Here is a 20,505-nt window from a genome sequence, read left to right as displayed (position 1 = left end):
AAATTTTAGTAAACCAAATTCAAAAATACATCAAAAGGTTCGTACATCATGAGCAACTGGGATTCATCCCAGGGATGCAAGGATGGCACAACATTCGAAAGTCCATCAACATCATCCACCATATCATCAAAAAGAAAGACAGAAACCAAATGATCATCTCCATAGATGCTGAAAAAGCATTTGAAAAAGTTCAACAGCCATTCATGATAAAACCTCTCAGCAAAATAGGAATAGAGGGCAAGTACCTCAACATAATAAAGGCCATCTATGAAAAACCCACAGCCAACATTATATTGAACAGCGAGAAGCTGAAAGCTTTTCCTCTAAGATTGGGAACAAGACAGGGATGCCCACACTCCCCACTGTCATTTATCATTGTACTGGATGTCCTAACCATGGCAATCAGACAAAAGAAAAAATTCAAGGAATCCAGACTGGTAAAGAAGAAGTTAAACTGTCACTATTTGCAGATGACATGATATTGTACATAAAAAACCCTAAGACTCCACTCCAAAACTACTAGAACTGATATCGGAATACCGTAAAATTGCAGGATACAAAATAAACACATAGAAATATGTGGCTTTCCTATACACTAACAATGAACCAACAGAAAGAGAAATCAGGAAAACAACTCCATTCACAATTGCATCAAAAAAAAAATACGTAGGAATAAACTTAACCAAAGAAGTGAAAGACTTAGACTCTGAAAACTACAAGTCACTCTTAAGAGAAATTAAAGGGGAGACTAACAGATGGAAACGCATCCCATGCTCGTGGCGAGGAAGAATTAATATCGTCAAAATTGCCATCCTACCCAAAGCAATATACAGATTTGATGCAATCCCTATGAAAGTACCAGCAACATTCTTCAATGAACTGGAAGAAATAATTCAAAAACTCATATGGAAACACAAAAGACCCCGAATAGAAAAAGGAATCCTGAGAAAGAAGAATAAAGTAGGGGGGATCTCACTCCCCAACTTCAAGCTCTATTATAAAGCCATAGTAATCAAGACAATTTGGTACTGGCACAAGAACAGAGCCACAGACCAATGGAACAGAATAGACAATCCAGACATTAACCCAGACATATACGGTCAATTAATATTTGATAAAGGAGCCATGGACATACAATGGCGAAATGACAGTCTCTTCAACAGATGGTGCTGGCAAAACTGGACAGCTACATGTAGGAGAATGAAACTGGACCATTGTCTAACCCCATATACAAAAGTAAACTCAAATGTATCAAAGACCTGAATGTAAGTCATGAAACCATTATACTCTTGAAAGAAAACATAGGCAAAAATCTCTTGGACATAAACATGAGTGACTGCTTCATGAATATATCTCCCTGGGAAAGAAAAACAAAAGCAAAAATGAACAAGTGGGGCTATATCAAGCTGAAAAGCTTCTGTACAGCAAAGGACACCATCAATAGAACAGAAAGGAGGATATAGACTTCAATGCATTCAGTTTAGGAGACTTCAACACACCACTCACTGCAAAGGACAGATCCACCAGACAGAAAATAAGTAAGGACACAGAGGCACTGAACAACACACTAGAACAGATGGACCTAATAGACATCTATAGAACTCTACACCCAAAAGCAACAGGATACACATTCTCCTCAAGTGCACATGGAACACTCCCAGAATAGACCACATACTAGGTCACAAAAAGAGCCTCAGTAAATTCCAAAAGATTGAAATACTACCAACCAACTTTTCAGACCATAAAGGTATAAAACTAGAATTAAACTGTACCAAGAAAGCAAAAAGGCTCACAAGCACATGGAGGCTAACAACACGTTTCTAAATAGTCAATGGATAAATGACCAAATTAAAATGGAGATCCAGCAATATATGGAAATAAATGACAACAACAACAAAAAGCCCCAACTTCTGTGGGACCCAGCAGAAGCAGTGTTAAGAGAAAAGTATATAGCAATCCAGGCATATTTAAAGAAGGAAGAACAAACCCAAATGAATAGTTTAATTTCACAATTATCAAAATTGGAAAAAGAAGAACAAATGAGGCCTAAAGTCAGCAGAAGGAGGGACATAATAAAGATCAGAGAAGAAATAAACAAAATTGAGAAGAATAAAACAATAGAAAAAAATCAATGAAACCAAGAGCTAGTTCTTTGAGAAAATAAACAAAATAGATAAGCCTCTAGCCAGACTTATTAAGAGAAAAAGGGAGTCAACTCACATCCACAAAATCAGAAATGAGAAAGGAAACATCATGACGGACCCAAGAGAAATACAAAGAATTATTAGAGACTACTATGAAAACCTATATGCTAAGAAGCTGGAAAACCTAGAAGCAATGAACAACTTCCTAGAAAAATACAACCTTTCAAAACTGACCAAGGAAGAAACATAAAATCTAAACAAACCAATTACCAGCAAAGGAATTGAAGCGGTAATCAAAAAACTACCCAAGAAAAGAACACCCGGGCCAAATGGACTTACCTCAGAATTTTATCAGACATACAGAGAAGATGCAATACCCATTCTCCTTAAAGTTTTCCAAAAAATTGAAGAGGAAGGAATACTCCCAAACTCATTCTATGAAGCCAACATCATCCTAATACCAAAACCAGCCAAAGACCCCACCACAAAAGAAGACTACAGACCAATATCCCTGATGGACTCAGATGCAAAAATCCTCAAGAAAATATTAGCAAAACAAATTCAAAAATATATCAAAAGGATCATACACCACGACCAAGTTGGATTCATCCCAGGGAAGCAAGGATGGTACAACAATTGAATATCTATCAACATCATACACCACATCAAGAAAAAGAAAGACAAAAACCACATGATCATCTCCATAGATGCTAAAAAAGTATTCGACATCCATTCATGATAATACTCCCAGAAGAATGGGTACAGAGGGCAAGTAACTCAACATAATAAAGGCCATGTATCATAAACTCACAGCCAACATCATACAGAAAAGCGAGAAGCTGAAAGCTTTTCCTCTGCAATTGGGAACAAGACAGGGATGCCCACTCTCCCCACTGTTATTTAACATTGTACTGGAGGTCCTATCCACAGCAATCAGACAAAACAAAGAAATACGAGGAATCCAGATTTTTAAAGAAGAAGTTAAACTGTCACTATTTGCAGACGACATGATATTGTACATAAAAAACCCTAAAGACTCCACTCCGAAACTACTAGAATTGATATCAGAATACAGTAAAGTCGCAGGATACAAAATTAACACGCAGAAATCTGTGGCTTTCCTATACACTAACAATGAGCCAATAGAAAGAGAAATCAGGAAAACAATTCCATTCACAATTGCATCAAAAAGAATAAAATACCTAGGAATAAACCTAACCAAAGAAGTGAAAGACCTATACCCTGATTACTATAAGACACTCTTAAGAGAAATTAAAGAGGACACTAACAAATGGAAACTCATCCCATGCTCTTGGCTAGGAAGAATTAATATTGTCAAAATGGCCATCCTGCCCTAAAGCAATATACAGATTCAAAGCAATCTGTATCAAACTACCAACAGCATTCTTCAATGAACTGGAACAAATAGTTCAAAAATTCATAGGGAATCACCAAAGACCCCAAATAGCTAAAGCAATCCGGAGAAGGAAGCATAAAGTGGGGGGGTCTCACTCCCCAACTTCAAGCTCTACTTCAAAGCCACAGTAATCAAGACAATTTGGTACTGGCACAAGAACAAAGCCGCAGACCAATGGAACAGAATAGAGACTCCAAACATTAACCCAAACATACATGGTCAACTAATATTCGATAAAGGGGCCATGGACATACAATGGGGAAATGACAGTCTCCTCAACAGATGCTGCTTGCAAAACTGGACAGCTACATGTAAGAGAATGAAACTGGATCACTGTCTTACCCCATACGCAAAAGTAAATTCAAAATGGATCAAAGACCTGAATGTAAGTCATGAAACCATAAAACTCTTAGAAAAAAACATAGGCAAAAATCTCTTGGACATAAACATGAGAGACTTCTTCATGAATATATCTCCCTTGGAAAGAAAAACAAAAGCAAAAATGAACAAGTGGGGCTATATCAAGCTGAAAAGCTTCTGTACAGCAAAGGACACCATCAATAGAACAGAAAGGTTCCCTACAGTTTTGGAGAATATTTTCATAAATGACAGATCCAATAAGAGCTTGACATCCAAAGTATATAAAGAGCTTACGCACCTCAACAAACAAAAAGCAAATAATCCAATTAAAAAATGGGCAGGGGAGGTGAACAGTTCTCCAAAGAAGAAATTCAGATGACGAACAGACACATGAAAGATGCTCCACATCGCTAATTATCAGAGAAATGCAAATTAAAACCACAGTGAGATATCACCTCACACCAGTAAGGATGGCTACCAACCAAAAGACAAACAACAACAAATTTTGGCGAGGTTGTGGAGAAAGGGGACCCTCCTACACTGCTGGGGGGAATGTAAATTAGTTCAACCATTGTGGACAGCAGTATGGAGGTTACACAAAATGCTCAAAATAGTCTTACCATTTGACCCAGGAATTCCACTTCTTGGAATTTACCCTAAGGATGCAGCACTCCAGTTTGAAAAAGACAGATGCACCCCTATGTTTATCGCAGCACTATTTACAGTAGCCAAGATATGGAAGCAACCTAAGTGTCCATCAGTAGATGAATGGATAAAGAAGATGTGGTACATATACACAATGGAGTATTATTCAGCCACAAGAAGAAAACAAATCCTACCATTTGCAACAACATGGATGGAGCTAGAGGCTATTATGCTCAGTGAAATAAGCCAAGCGGAGAAAGTCAAATATCAAATGATTTCACTCTTCTGTGGAGTATAAGAACAAAAGAAAAACTGAAGGAACAAAACAGCAGCAGAATCACAGAACGCAAGAATGGACTAACAGTTACCAAATGGAAAGAGAGTGGGGAGAATGGGAGGGTAGGGAGGAATAAGGGCGGAGAAGAAGAAAGGGGGTATTATGATTAGAATGTATAATATGGGTGGTGGGGGAAAGGGGAGGGCTTTGCAACACAGAGAAGACAAGTAGTGATTGTACAACATCTTACTATGCTGATGGCCAGTGACTGTAATGGGGTTTGTTAGGGTGACTTGGTTTAGAGGAGAGCCTACTAAACATAATGTTCTTCATGTAATTGTAGATTAATGATAACAAAAGTTTAAAAATTAAAAGTAAAGTTTTACAAAATTATTTTAATAAAAAAAAAAACTTTTACCCCTGTGGTTTTTTAATTAATTGTGAAAAACTGTTACATCATTTGTTTCTATTTATATGAAGTTGTAGGTTTTTCCTGTAATACGAAACTGTAAAACTTTAAAATATATAACAATATAGATGTGAAATCAAAATTTAATTTAAAAGCTATGCTCAAAACTTCGTGAGTTCATTTCTTGTGAAGTTTCTTTTTTTGCATATATGATATGTGAATGTAAATCATTCAATCATATCTTTATTCATTCAAAAAAGCTCAGCTTTTGTATTCAAGGTATGGTATCTGGCATTAGATTGTTGAAAATATTCTGTATTAAATACTCTCCTCTTCTTTTTATTATCTATCTATCTACCATCTAGTTGGTCTATCATTACATTCCCTCTGTCTACCTAACACCTACCTGTCAACTAACTATTCACTCATTTAATCAGAAATATTGCCTAGTGGTAATAAAACTAAACTTTGGAATCAAAGATCTGATTGTATCCTGTGTCCATAATTTCTAAACTTTGTCAATATTGTGAACAAGTAAAATGATTTCCATCATTCCCAGACTTTCCAACGGCAAAATGAAAGTATATAATTATGTGCACTTTGCCTATTATGATTATATTGAGTGCTGTATGCACAGTGATTAGCATAGTACTTCATAGAACAATGCTAATCATTCATAGTAAATATTCAATACATGACAGGTATAATAATTAGAACTATTTCAAAAAGGTTGCATTTAGGTGCATGTTCTCAAATCACTGAAGAAAATATTCATTCACAAACCATAATATTATGCAGAAGTCTTATTTTTTTCTTAACATTGAAAAAAGTTGCTTTTTGGGGAGTGGTGTTTGTGTTATATATCCTTACACTGTTTCATAATAATAGATTCACATATGGAAAAAAAACTCAGTGGGAATTATCATGATATCTTGACACATATTATCTATGACCCAAAATAATCTGATAGTTTGCAGTGTCTACTCATCTGTCTTGAAATAAATATTTTTCTAATGACAACCCTAATGGTACTTTATATCATCATGCCTGAAACAATAAGCTTAGTTTTTATGATAAAGACAAAGGCAAATGGTGTTTTGTAGGCTCTTTTAAGTATTATTTTATATGTCCTATATCTCCTTAGAGACCCTGTCCCTTTAGAGTATCTGTACAGAAGCATTCACTCCTTTTAAATAATTTGAAATCAGCAAATATTTCCCAAGTTTAAAGCTAATCTTTCAGCTATGATAATCTTTATGAATGTTGTAAGGTGGGATTTGTAAGATACAAATTATTTGACATTATGAAGATTTACTAGAAATCTTTATTACCCAAGGCATAGGTAATACTATGTGTTCAGATATACGTGATAGTGAAGAAAAGTTACATCATTAAAATAGTCACACTTTAGCCTTCTGATATGAATTAACCATAGAGATTATAATAATTTTCCTGCCAACAGAATTAACTATTGTTTTCCAGTGAGTATGTTTGCATTTCATTTTGGTTGGTCCCTGCTCACGTAATATAGAAAAAGATACCCCAATGTGTACTGCTAATGATAAGTAAAATAGTGGTATTACTTTTTTTCAAAACTTCAAGACTAATCACAAATACCATGTAAGTTACATACAAATAACTAACAGCAATTTAAAGTTGATATTTTATTATTCCTCTTTGAATAAAACAATTTTCTATTTTCTGAATCAAAATAAAGTTTGAATTTTCCATGTGAACCTTCATTTCTAATACTTCAGTGGTTTAAACCAGACACTGCACTGTAGAATTGCAGAAGGAATGATCGTTTTATTATGTCTAGATAAAGAACCTGAACAACTCTAGAAGTGAAGTCAAAAATATCCACTATAAGCTGGAGGATATTTTTCTTGGAGAATTCATTTCACGTTTCGATATATTTTTAAAAATAGAAAAAAATAAACTTTTTTTGTAGTGCTAATTCTGATCGGCACTTTGAACAATGACAACTCACCATTGATAATAACTGACGACCAAATCTGCCCTGGTTCCACAACAAATACCTGCTTCATGGTTTTAAAATGACTCTGATACTAACACTGAATTTATAGAATTCTCAATACATTTGGCAGAAAAAGTGGATGTTCAAGCAAGGACATAACAAAATGAACAGGGCCCTTATGAAGGTGAAATCAAGGAAGAAAGATTTAGATTAATCTATGGTTCCCTAAGGTTTACCGTTTTTATCAACAGCCTGGAGATAATTCACTGGAAAATTAATAAAAGAGGAGAAGACAAAATAAGTGGTATGAAAAAATTTCAGTTAATTTCCAATGGAATAAAATTTTTCATCTATATAATGTGGGGTTTGTGAATTCATATATGAGGTAATAGGCTACATCATGTAAGAGGAGTGGTATTACTTCTTCAATAATCAAAAGAAGAAAAACTTCAGAATAGGCAAAGATATAAATTGACAAAATAGAAAAGTAAGAATGTAATTTAAATATTTTTTATTTAAAAGAGAAGACATGGTATATGATGCTTACTTTTTCTGTCAATGCTAATGTTCTAAACTTATTTGGAAATAATTTTCCTGATTTGCAAAATGGTTACAAAGGTTTCCTGAGGTTAACAGGAGAGTGAAATGCACCATGAAATTCATTTTATTGAAACTATGTAACCAATCAGTGTTTTGAATTCACTAACAATTATATTTTGCATTCAAAAAAATCAATTAGAGAAGTTTGACAAAAAAACAAATGTTTTATTGGATGATTTTATTTGATAAGATGTTATAAAGAATGACTGAATTTTTAATGAAAAATATGAATGAAGAACAACGTAATATCTCACTGAGAGAGTATTTCATTGTTAATTACTATGGTATTTGAATATATTGCAGAAATAATACCTGCATGTACATATGCAGACATTTATAAAAATGCTGCCAGTCTAGATAAACGTTTTGCAATTTTGTATATAAAATACATTTAGAATACTTAATGAGAGTATATATTCATTGATGTTCTCACTTCAAAATGTAATTATCTGTATAAATAAAATTATTTAAAGAGCTGCTTATTTTTTAAATATTTAGATTGTTTTCTACCTTTCACTCTTAAACTATACCATGACATACAGCTTATATCTAATATTTATTATGAAAGTTAAATTGCTTTCTGAGAAAGATAAGTTTTCCAACATAATTTCTAAATATTTTTTTCCTCTTTAGAAATTTGTTTTGTCTACATTACTGAAATATCTTATTGTTGTAATAGTTTCCATTCATTATCTTGGATATTCTTTCAAAATTCCTGTTAAATAATAAAAGGACTGTCCAAACTTTAAAGTTAAGTGTGGATTGTCCCTTATCTCAATCACATTAGCATGTTCATGTCAGATCCACACATGAATTACATGTGGGGTGGCACAGTTTTAAGCCCAATTTCTAGTTGCTAATAGGCTCCCACCATTGTTACACTTCTGCTCTGTTTTCATCATTGGCCATCTGAGATTCTGAAAACTTCCAATGTGAACATGAAACACTGTATGAATGCAGTGGTCTCATGTAAATCATTGCCCACTTCTTGCACCAATACTTCCTTAGATTTAAAGTCACGGAGGAAGTGTATGAGTGCTTGCAGCAAATGTGAAGACATGGACAATGTGACAATAAAACAGGGATTTTCACTCTCACACATCTACATATGGAAAGCAGATTTAGATTCTACATACTTGTAACAGGTGAAGATTGTGAAGAGAGATAATTCATTTTCTGTGTTCTCTCTTATTCTTACAGTCTTGGTTCCATGTGTCAAAATGTTAACATCCTAATAGATGTTATTAATTTTTTGTAATGTGCTTATGTCTGCTATACATTGTTTCAATTTTCCCTATATTCAATTAGTACTTATTTTGTCATGGTATTACATGCTTACACTCTTTTTCTCTTTTTCCTTTTTTATGTCTTTATCAGTCATGTTATAAAGAAGTTTGAAGGGGCTTTAAATTAATGTCACTTTAACATGAAATCTGAAGTTTCTGAATTTAACTGTAGGTCTTGTTCATTACACTGGAACAATTTTATTTTGATGAAGTTAATAATTAAAAAGGAATGAATCATTTTTGAAACCTGAACCAAGATTGCATCTAATTTATTTAACAAATGGACAAATTTGGAACCAGTTACAATGACTGGAAGTTTGCAAGTAAGGTTGAAAAGTAACTTTAAAGAGTTTGCATGTCAATTTCTAAAACTGAGTTGACTTCTGTGGTGTTCTAATTCAATACTGTGTGTTGCACATATTAGATTGTATCTTCAACATCATGAAGCATTACCTTGTAAATGGGTGTGTTTGTGAATTTGAGTCCTTTTATATATATCATTTCCTGGACATAAAGCTGTTCATGTAGTTTCTTATTTTTGTATCTTATTATTTCTAGAATTGGTTTGAAATCACCAAAGAGAAATGAAGAACCTTACAAGGAAGACAGAGTTTATCCTTTTGGGACTGACAGATAATGCTCAGTTACAGATTGTAGTCTTTGTATTTCTCCTTGTAAATTAAATGATGAGCATGATAGGAAACTTAACCATCATTGCCCTCACTCTACTGGATTCCCACCTCAGGACCCCAAAGTATTTCTTCCTCCAGAATTTCTCTTTCTTAGAAATGTCATTCACAAGTGTCTGCATCCCCAGATTCCTGATCACCATTGTTACCAGGCAAAAGACCATTTCCTATAATGACTATATATCTCAGATATTTTTTTACCTGTTCTTGGTGGCTACAGAATTTTTCCTTCTGGCAGCTATGTCCTATGACCGCTATGTTGCCATTTGCAAACCTTTGCATTACACAGCCGCCATGAGCAGTACAGTTTGTCATCAGCTTGGACTCACTTCTTGGGTAACCGGATTGCTGGTTATTTTCCCTCTATTGATTTGGGTTCTTAACATGGATTTCTGTGCTTCAAACATCATTGATCACTTCATTTGTGACATTTCTCCTGTCCTGCAACTTTCTTGCTCAGACACACATTTACTAGAATTGATTGTATTTTTCTTGGCTGCAATGATCCTCATTGTCACGTAGTTATTAGTCATCCTTTCTTACTCTTACATCATCAAGACAAACCTAAAATTCCTTTCAGCTGAGAAGAAGAAGAAAGCCTTTTCTACCAGCACTTCTCACGTGATCATTGTATCCATCACTTATGGTAGTTGTATATTCATGTACATAAAGCCATCAGCAAACAAGAGCCATTTTAAGCAAAGGAATAGCTTTGCTCAATACTTCAGTTGCTCCTTTGTTGAACCCTTTCATTTATACCCTGAGAAACCAGCAAGTTAAAGGAGCCTTCAGACATGTATTTAGGAAGATATTTCCTACTTTAGATAATTAATACTATTTATTGATATAATAACATGAAAATATAAAGAGAATACTGAAGAAAATTATTTTGACTCTTCTAGTTAAAGAAATAAAATCTAATTTTTAATTATTTGGATCACTTAAGTTCACCTGAGATAAGAAACTTTCCATTCTGTTCTTTCTCACTTTTAACTTTCTGGTCAAAAGTGAAACCTTTCTATATTAGAAACATAAAATATCAATATGTATTTTCTCTAAAATAGTATTAGAGTGAAATGAGGGTTTAGGTTGTATTATGGAATATAAATTTTTTGGAGAGATGTATCTATGAAATAACAAGTAAATGTACATAATTTTTTTCAAAGTTATGTTTTTTAAAATTCTTGGGTATATTGAACTTTGTCTTTTATTAAATGGTTTATTGTTCTAAGAGATCTCATACTTTAAAATAATTATTAGAGGATAATTTTGTGAAGTAATTTTTTGAAATGTCAATTGTAAGTATAATAAGAAAGCATAATTTCTTTTCAAATGAATCACATTTCACATGAATGATTTGATGTTGTGTTTGGTAGATTTTAATACTGTGGTAGAAGACATGATTTAATACACAAGAAGTTGATTTCTCACACAATCTCTTTCAAGAATATATACACATGCTTAATCTCTTGAATGTGTCAATGAATGCATTGAATAAATGGGAACATGTGATGAATTTTATGATGTGTCATACAAACATGGGTTTTTAATATTGTACAAGTTTCCTACAGTATATGATATTAAATATCAATTTCTCAAAATTCAAATGAGTGCTTGAAATATAAATATATTCATATATATATATATAAATATATATGTGAATTCATTCCCCCAAAAACTAGAAGGAGGAACCATGACTTTCCAAACTGTACATGTGTCCCTTTTCTCCTAAAGAGGAGTCAGTGCTCTGATGTTTCTCATTTTTAGTCAAAGCAAGAAGTAAAACTTTAGAACTTGTAAACAGATAAGTAAAGTTATAAAAACGTAATGTTCTGCATAGGTAAAAAAGAAAACCTGAAGAAGATAAGGTGAAAAGGAGACTGAGGAACTGTTCAGATGATGCAGAAATGAAAACTAAATGCCATGTGCAAACCTGTATTATACTAGGCCTGAAGGAAATAAAAAGACATAAAAATCATTCCTGGGAAAATTTATAAAAGTTTATTATGGATAAGATTTAGATAATATATCAATGTCATATTTTCTGATTTTGATCATTACACTTTGTTTATGTAACATAATGATCTCATTAGGAAACATACCATGAGGTAGCGAGGTAGTTAGGGATAGACAAGCAAAAGCCAACTTCCCATTTCAGGAAAACTTAGACATATGTATATATTTATATTTATATTAGCATTTGTATATAAAATATTAAAAATTGTATTTATATACATGTAAAAGAAGACAGATGGAGAGAGAATGATAAGTAAATCATACAAAAAACAATTGTGACCCTAGATAAAGGGCATATCGAATACTTTTACTATTTTTGGAACATTTCCAGAAGTTTAAAATTACAAAAGTGTTACAAAAGAGCAAGTTCAGACCTAGGCAACCATCCTCACAATATAAATTGACCCACTCTTGGGGACTTGCCTTGTGTGGGTGTTCGTGATGGACTATGGACTGTACGGATATTCCCAGGTCATTCCTTCATTTGTGAGCAGCTGACTGAACAGTGACTGAAAGCTATTCAGTACCATAGTCATTGACTCATAAGGGGGGTCGGAATTTCACAGTCATAAACAAAAGTTAGGATATTAGAACTTTTTGGGTCCCAGAAGTTGGATTTTATTGAGAAGCTTGGATGTTGCACAGCACATGGGAAGGTTTTCACTGTGCTCAGACATTTTCATAACTTGGAAGGGATGCCTTGATTTCCAATCAGCAACCACATGATCTTACACTGATTGAAGTTTTCACTTTTTATTATTTTGCTTTTAATGTGAAACTGTTGTTAGATTAAATTCATTCTTATTAATTAATTCCCTTGGTTTTTGGGTAAAGGACACATATAGATAATAATAGCATGCAATAGTAATATATTAATTATAATATTCTTTACTAAGATTTCCAGGTACAAAGCACATGAATGCATTTTAAGTCAAATATAATTTATTTATATTTCCATTGGCAAAGTAACATTGCTAACTTGTTAAACAATGGAATGATAAAGTAATCCCTCCAGTTTTTTAATGCTTCTTTAATATCATCATCATTTCCTCAAATATTAGGAAATCCTATAAATGTTCTGTGATTCAAAGAAAATGTGGACATGAAAAGTTCACAGCAGCATTGATCACACTAACCAAAATGTGGAAAAAACTTAAATGTTCATCAAATGATGAATGGATAAGCATAATGCAGTGTACCCACACGATGGAATATTATTCATCCATAAAATGAATGAAGTACCTATAGATTCTACAACACAAATGAAACTTGAACACATTATAATGAGTGAGAGGAACTGGACAAAAAAGGCCACACATATCATATGATTCAATTTATATGTGTAACTGTAGGGAGAGGAAATCCCGGGCAAAATACCTCTAAAACCGAAATCAGTCAAAGGGAGAAATAAACTTAAAACCCATTTACTGCTTACAAACTACTGTCCAGAGGCCATTTCTCTCCTGCTCCAGCAGAAGCAAGAGAGACCTTCCCGCAACCTCTCAGGTTCAGATAAGCCCTCTGCTGCCCAGGTAACTATCCACTGATACGAATATGAGCTACTTCTCTCCAGCCTTTAGGAATGCCTGTTCATATGGAGATGCACTAAAGCCAGGTGAGAGAGTGTTGAATATTACAATTTTACCCACATATGAAATGTCTAGAATGGCAAAATCAAGAGACAGAAAGCACATTAATGCTTGCTAGGAGCTGGAGGTAGGGAGCACCAGGGGGTTACTGCAAAAGAGCTATGGAGCATCTTTTGGAAGAGATGATGAAAAGGTTGTGAAATGAGATGATGGTGATAATTGTACACTTTGTGAAGGTACTAACAGGCACTGCACTGAATGAGGAAAATATTTAAATGGTGAGTTTTATGTTATGTAAATTTTACCTCAATAAAAGTAGTTCTGGAAGGGGATATAAAAAAATTACAGGTTTGACTGGAAAAGTCAATGTTCTTAAGTACCTGAGTCCCCACTTCATGACTGTCTGCCCACTTGGTGGAAATCCTTGCCCTGCTGGAGGGGACATCGAATGGTGAGATGAGATGATAGAAAGTGTTAACTAACAAGAATAGTGCTGTTTGCATAGCTGGTGTACTTGGTGAGAGTGTTTTTTAGTTTAGAAGAATCACAGGGAAACAAAGACAAAGAAGGCTTATGTCCCAGTCACTTTGCCATCCCCTATTCAAGGAACACAGAGGGACAGGCTGCTAGGCATAGAGCTGAGAAAAATCACCTGTTAGCACTTAAGTGACTGATTTTTAACTCTTTTTGAAAAGCAAACCATACAGCAACAAGCATTGAAACCAACAGAAAGAGAGGGATGGATTGACAAGAATAGTACAGGCCAGAGTGGAATTAAATTCAATCCTAGTAGATAAAACAAGAAGATACAACAAAAAGTTCTGAAAAAGTTCTAGCCACAGCCCAGGCTCCAGGCTCACCTCAGCCCCCAGCCAGCCTCGTGGCCCTAAGTTCCAGCCCCGCACTGTGTCCCCAGGCCCAGGAAGGCCCCTGCAAACTCAGCTTCCAGGCCCACCCAGGCAGCAGGACAAACCATGTGAACCCAGGATACAAGTATCCTGTAGTCCCAGTCCCAGACTAGGCCTGTCCCCATAGACGCAGGTGCCACGCCACTCCAGTGGACCCCAGCAGCAGGTTGGCCCCCACAGATTCCCATGACTCAGGTTCATGCCCCACTCCAGCTCCAGGTCAGCCCCCAAGGAGCAGGCTCACCCGCTGCTGAACCAGTTGAAAAGCCAGCCCCTCCACAGACTCCAGCACAAGCCCACCAGTGGACCCAGATGTGAGCCCAGAACCTCTGGGTGAGCTGACTGGTGAAGGGCTTTCCCAGTCCAAGTCTGCATAAACTGGAAGGGGAGTCTGCTCCTTCAACTGTACAAATGCCAATGAAGACCACAAAGATCATGTATAATCAGGCTAAACACTATAGAAGAAAAAATAAATGAGGCACTAGTAAATCACCCCAAATAATGGAGCTGCTTGGTATTAATGGCTTTCTTTCTTTCATTTCAAACTTTAATACTTCCACCACTGCACGTCTTTTACCTCCAGTTTAAGATAATGCTACTTTCCACCCCTGAGTGAAATTTCAGTGCTTCAATATAACGACTAATTATAATTGCTTTGCATTTATTTGTGGATATAATATTTTTAACTCCACAGTAAAGAAGGTTGGGATAACACGATCTGGCTTAGTTTCTTGGCTCCTACTCCTCTATGTTGTTCAGTTTTACATACTGATGACCTGAGCTTTTTCTTATTTTAACTTGCAGGTTTTACAGCTCATTATCTCAATTCAGTAATTAAAAATTATTTAATTCTTCTTTACAAATATATCAAAAATAACAGTTACATTCACTAATTATGAACATGTCATAAAATGAGATACATTATGAAATGTCACATAATTTCTTTGGTCCTGATAATAAATATTTTAGAGACTCTCGTGCCAATTTCTTAATTGAAATATTTCTTAGAGTGATTTCAGTACATAAGAGCTCTTTGTTGAATGCTCCAGGAGGTCATGCTGGTAATAAATATGCTTCAAAGTTGGCAGGGAGGTGATAACTGCAATATCTCATCTTTACCCTAATTATAAAACATAAAGACCTAAATATGATACCACAGGACAGATTGTAGTATGTAAAATATATTACATAAATTTCAAAATGTTGGGTCAATTAAATTTTCTTCCTTTATGTCAATAAAATAATTGTATGCAAAGATAAGAAGATACGTTGATAAACCAGGAGTGCATTACTGCAGAGAGAGCACCCTGCTATTATGTCAGCTGGTATACTCCCAGTTCCAGTGTCCTTTTCCCATCCTGCCCTCTCCAAACCACACTGCTGCTTGAAAGGCACTGGACTGGAGTGCACTGAACATGCCTTGAAATCAGAATTCAGGCTTCATGATTTGCTCCCTACAATGTGTGGATCAATCTACGTAATCTTCTTTGATCTGCATGTTGATACAACTGAAACATATTTATAGGATTGGCAAGGGCATAAATAGTAATGACTGAAAAGAGTTTGAAGTATCATTAGAAGTTTCAAAAAAACAGTTGTTCTCAAAATTATGCCATAGAAATAATTTAAAAGAGTGTTAAATGGCTATTTCAAAGCCTACTTTTGTTTTAAGATAAATAATCCCTTAGTTTTTAATTTAATGTCAGAGGTAATATTTTCAACTTCTCTTAAACAATTAAGTCTTTGTTCCTCTTGTCTGTTAGCCAGCAGAAGTAATGATTTACTTTTAAATATAATAATTTAGAAGGTGGGAGAATTATCAGTAGAGGCCTCTTTCTCCTTTTTCATGCTTCCTTGTTTGTTGCCTCTCTCTCTCTCTCTATTTTTATCCTTCCTCCCTCCTCTGTCCCTCCTTTTTCCCATCTTTATTTCTTCTTTCCTTTCTTCATTGACATGCACTCTGTTACTCTTCAGGATAATCCTGATAACTGCTTTTGAAGAGAAACTAGTACTATTACCACATAATGTGTCTTCTAGATAATCTATACACTTTTAAATACTACTTTCCTGCCTGAACCAGAGCAATAAAAAAAAGTTTGAGTAAGAAAAGAACAAATGTAATTACTTGGAAATGTATTTCATAATTTCACAATAAGGGAAAACACCACTTATGAGGTTGGTTTGAAAAGAGAAGAATTTGGTTAAGGGGAAAGAAGGATGCAGTATTACATGTCCTGATAAGGTTAATTTGACTGAATTATAGGAACGAAGCATTGAAATAAGTTATCAGCAGAAGGTTAAATATTTACAGGACATCCTTCTTTCATTTTACTTTGATTCATCAAAACTCTGATTTCTTTGAGAAAAATGCAATCCTCTTCACGGTGTCATTAAAAGCTTGTTTCACTTTCTTATTCCTCAGGGTGCAAATGAAGGGGTTCAGCAAGGGGGCAACAGACGTAGTGAGCACCGAGACACCTTTGTTTACGGAAACCTCCTCCTTTGCCGAGGGCTTGATGTAGATGAAGATGCAGCTGCCATAAGTGATGGAAACCACAACCATGTGGGAAGAGCAGGTGGAAAAGGCTTTTTGTCTCTGTTGGACAGAGGGGAACCTGAGAATTGTCCTGATGATGTGTGTGTAGGACAGAATCACACACAATAGGGTGATGATGAGTCCAAATACAGCCACAAGGATAACCACTTGTGCTATTACCTGTGTATGTGAGCATGAGATCTTTAGGAGGGGACCTGCATCACAACTAAAATGATCAACTGCATTAGAGTCAAATAATTCAAGCTGTAGGCCCAAGCTATGGGGTGGGAGAATGATCACCAAGCCAGACCCCCAAGAGCAGAGAACTAATAAGGTACAGACCCTACTGTTCATGATGGTCATGTAATGAAGGGGTTTACAGATAGCAATGTAGTGGTCATAGGACATGGCTGCCAGGAGAAAAAATTCTGTTGCTCCAAAGAGAATAACAAAAAATATTTGACTTGCACAAGCATTGTAGGTAATGGTATTGTCCCCAGTTGACATGCTGTGTAGGAATCTGGGAATACAAACAGTGGTAAATGACACTTCTAAGAAGGAAAAATTTCTGAGGAAAAAGTACATAGGGGTTTTCAGATGGGAGTCCACCAATGTGAGGGTGATAATAGTCAGGTTTCCTGTTACACTCAAGATGTAGGTGAGAAATAGGAAGATAAAAAGCAGGATTTGCAGTTGAGGATCATCTGTGAGTCCCAACAGGATAAAACTTGTTAGTTCTGTGTGGTTTCTCATCACTGACTTTTGAACTCTGCTCAGTAAGCATGTAAATATCAAAGAGAGTTTAGGAGGAGGTAGATATTCAAATTCTGCAGCAAAAGGCTATGCATATAAAAGCCAAGCAAACCAGCTACATTAATTTTCTCCTTTCACAGCATAGTGAATATTGCCAGTATTCTTCTTGAATTCCATGTATGAATAGCAGATTATTCTTTCCTAATTCATGTTGTAAAACAATCCAACTTTTTCTCACATCATTCTTTGCCCTTCAGAATATAAAAATGAAGCTGACTGTAATTCATTACATGGACTGAATAGACAAATCTGTTTGGAGAATAAGAGATGATGTTACCTCATGTGTAATTAAACATCCTTTATCCAACAAACCTTTGATATGGTACATATCCAGAGCATTGTTAACATGAGTTCCCTTCAGTTGTGGACTATCAGAAGATTGTTTTAAGGGTGAAATGTATTTCTCCTGCAAAACAGACAGTGAGAAAAATACACAACTCAGGATACTGAGATTTTCCATTGTTTATTCTTCTCTGCTTGTATTCCTCATTCATAACTCAAAGATGGCCGATTTACAACTATTTTATCTGTAGTGTAAAAAATCATTGTGTTCAAGATATACAGTAAAGGAATATCCTCATATGTATTCGTGTGGTTTTGCATTTAATTGACTGTAGTCCCATTTCTCTGAAAGCCCCTGAAGATAGAACTACATTTAATATCACTAAATATAGTCTTCTAGGCTGTGCCTTTAGTTCATTATGTTTCTAATTCCTTTGAAAAGATAGTGTCTACACCTTCTCTTCTTACCCTTACTAAGTAAAGGATTTAAGCCTCTGATGCATGACTTTCACTTCCAACCCACCACTGCTTTACCTCATGCCTATGAGAGCTTCACTACTGCTGAAGCCCATGGCCCAATTTTTGTAGTCATTTTTCAGGACATCCCCACAATACAGTTCTTAATTAAAGTTCAGTCATTCTTTAAATGGATTCCATGCCATCATTCTGAATTTCTCCTAACTTTAGATCTGTCTTTTCAGTATCTGACACAGTCTCCTCACTGTCTATTTGTCTATGAAGTATTGCTGTTCCCCCACATTTTATGATACCTCTCCAAAAGGCCAGAACTCTTCCCAATGAAAAGCATTGCTAATATACGTCAGGAGTTGCAAGTTCCACAGACACGTCACATGCCATGTGCTCAACGTGAGATCAGGCGCCTTCCCAACCCTCTCCTCTCCCACTGTTAATGGTTTCTTGATAAAGATCAGTGTCTTTGTGTGTCTTGCCAGGCTCTTCATGGACAGGACCTTCCTTATTTTCTCTCCCATCACTTACGATTCCTGAACTTTCTTCCTCAGATCTTAAGTTCCACTCACATTGACTGCTTATAATTCTTCCTATTTTCTACATGTTGTCTCCTCACCAAGGGCTGATCCCCTGACTGACTGGTGCCTGTTGGTCCTTCAGGGCTCTCCTTAGGTGTCAGTTCTTCAAGGAGATCTTCATTTACCACCCAGACTGTGTGCGATTTTGATCCTGTTATTTCCAAGTCCTTTTATCTACCTTGTCTCAGAACATATCACATTGTATACTGTGTATACTTATATTTCTCTTCTGTGTTTCTCTGAACTTCTGCACATAGAGGCTATATTTTGTATATAGTTATCTTCCCTCATATCTGGCACATATAAGGTCTTATATAAAGATGAACTGAAAATAAAACAGAGTTGACTATGTACTGAGACTAAGCTGTATTCTTTAATGCCTATTCTGGTCAGTTGGTTCGACATCCTTACTTTCATATCTATTTCAAACTGCACTGTCATTTTGTGTACATTCTTACAAGGCCTGAAAAATACCAATTCTAAAGCTTATATATGCTTCTTTTCCAGTCGTTTTTTCTGGCCTTTGAACATGACTTACTTACCTTTGATGATGTTACTCTCTAACTGCTGTTGTTTTTGCAGGTTGATTTGTACCTAGAAATCTCTGTCATGGAATTCCTGCTTTTTATGTTCTTAGATTTTTATGCCATTGCCCATGACCTGTCTGTCACCATGTAACATTTTGAGGGACTATGGTCTTTTACTTTTTGCTTTCCTTTCTTTTTCAAGCTGAAATTAGCTACTGTGTGCCCACAGTTTCACTTGCTTATCAGAGAGACTGTGGATTGTAGCCTTTTCTCCCTCCAATTAGAGCAAAACCACTTCATTCTATGTCAGGACTTACTTCCTCCTGGCTAATGGCATATTTGAGACAAGCTGTTTTAAATTGAACTCTTCCATACAGAGGTTGTTGTTTGTGAAGTAGAGTGTAGTCTTTGTATCATAAAACTTACTTCCTTTATGCAAAAATTCTCACTGGAGTAGTGTTCAACTTCTCTCAGAAATACTTGCATTTCCCTAGGTTACTTAAAGAGTAAAACTCTCTGACCTGGAATCACATAGAATCATAATACAGGTTCCTGAACTCAGAGAGACCTAAAAAATTTTAGCCAGGCCATAGGGGAAAGGGTCTAGGTGCCACTGAAGAAATTAAAAATTAGAATTACTGTTAGTACGGTGGTCAGAAGTTTCATTCATATTGATAGTTGAGACCCACCTAGGCAATTAAGGAAGTTTATTGCCCCATCATCACATACCCACACTGCCTTCCTAATCAGTTCTGTACCTTATGTCATGCAGTCACTTGACTTACACATTTACATTATAATTTCAGATATACAAGTATGATGAATAACATATTAAATGGCTTCTTTTCCCTGTATTTTGGGTCTTATTTTGTTGATATTATCTGTGACTATTATGCAAATTCTTTAGTAAAAAGAAAATCCTCTATTTCTGTTCTCACAGAGCAATAACCACTCCTTGTACCAAACCAGCACTCATTACA

At 35.3% G+C, this 20,505-nt stretch overlaps 1 protein-coding gene and 1 pseudogene across 1 annotated transcript; one reads left to right on the top strand and one right to left on the bottom strand.

Annotated features, from left to right (window-relative positions):
- Positions 1-9,697: 9,697 nt before the first annotated feature.
- Positions 9,698-10,637, top strand: LOC118934331 (olfactory receptor 6C70-like; annotated as a pseudogene).
- Positions 10,638-16,659: 6,022 nt separating this feature from the next.
- On the bottom strand, positions 16,660-17,607 carry LOC118934328 (olfactory receptor 6C2-like). The gene has a single exon (XM_057508298.1). It carries the CDS (start codon positions 17,605-17,607, stop codon positions 16,660-16,662), a length of 948 nt encoding a protein of 315 aa, XP_057364281.1.
- Between the last annotated feature and the right edge of the window lie 2,898 nt (positions 17,608-20,505).

Source organism: Manis pentadactyla, chromosome 10, assembly GCF_030020395.1.
Source record: "Manis pentadactyla isolate mManPen7 chromosome 10, mManPen7.hap1, whole genome shotgun sequence".
NCBI classification, from domain to species: domain Eukaryota; kingdom Metazoa; phylum Chordata; class Mammalia; order Pholidota; family Manidae; genus Manis; species Manis pentadactyla.
The sequence above is the reverse complement of the archived record's forward strand: the minus strand, read 5'-3'. Positions and strand labels throughout refer to the sequence as shown.

What these genes read in the sequence shown, in the direction of transcription:
- LOC118934328 (XM_057508298.1), bottom strand. Translation starts at nt 17,607, where the DNA reads ATGAGAAACCACACAGAACTAACAAGTTTTATCCTGTTGGGACTCACA.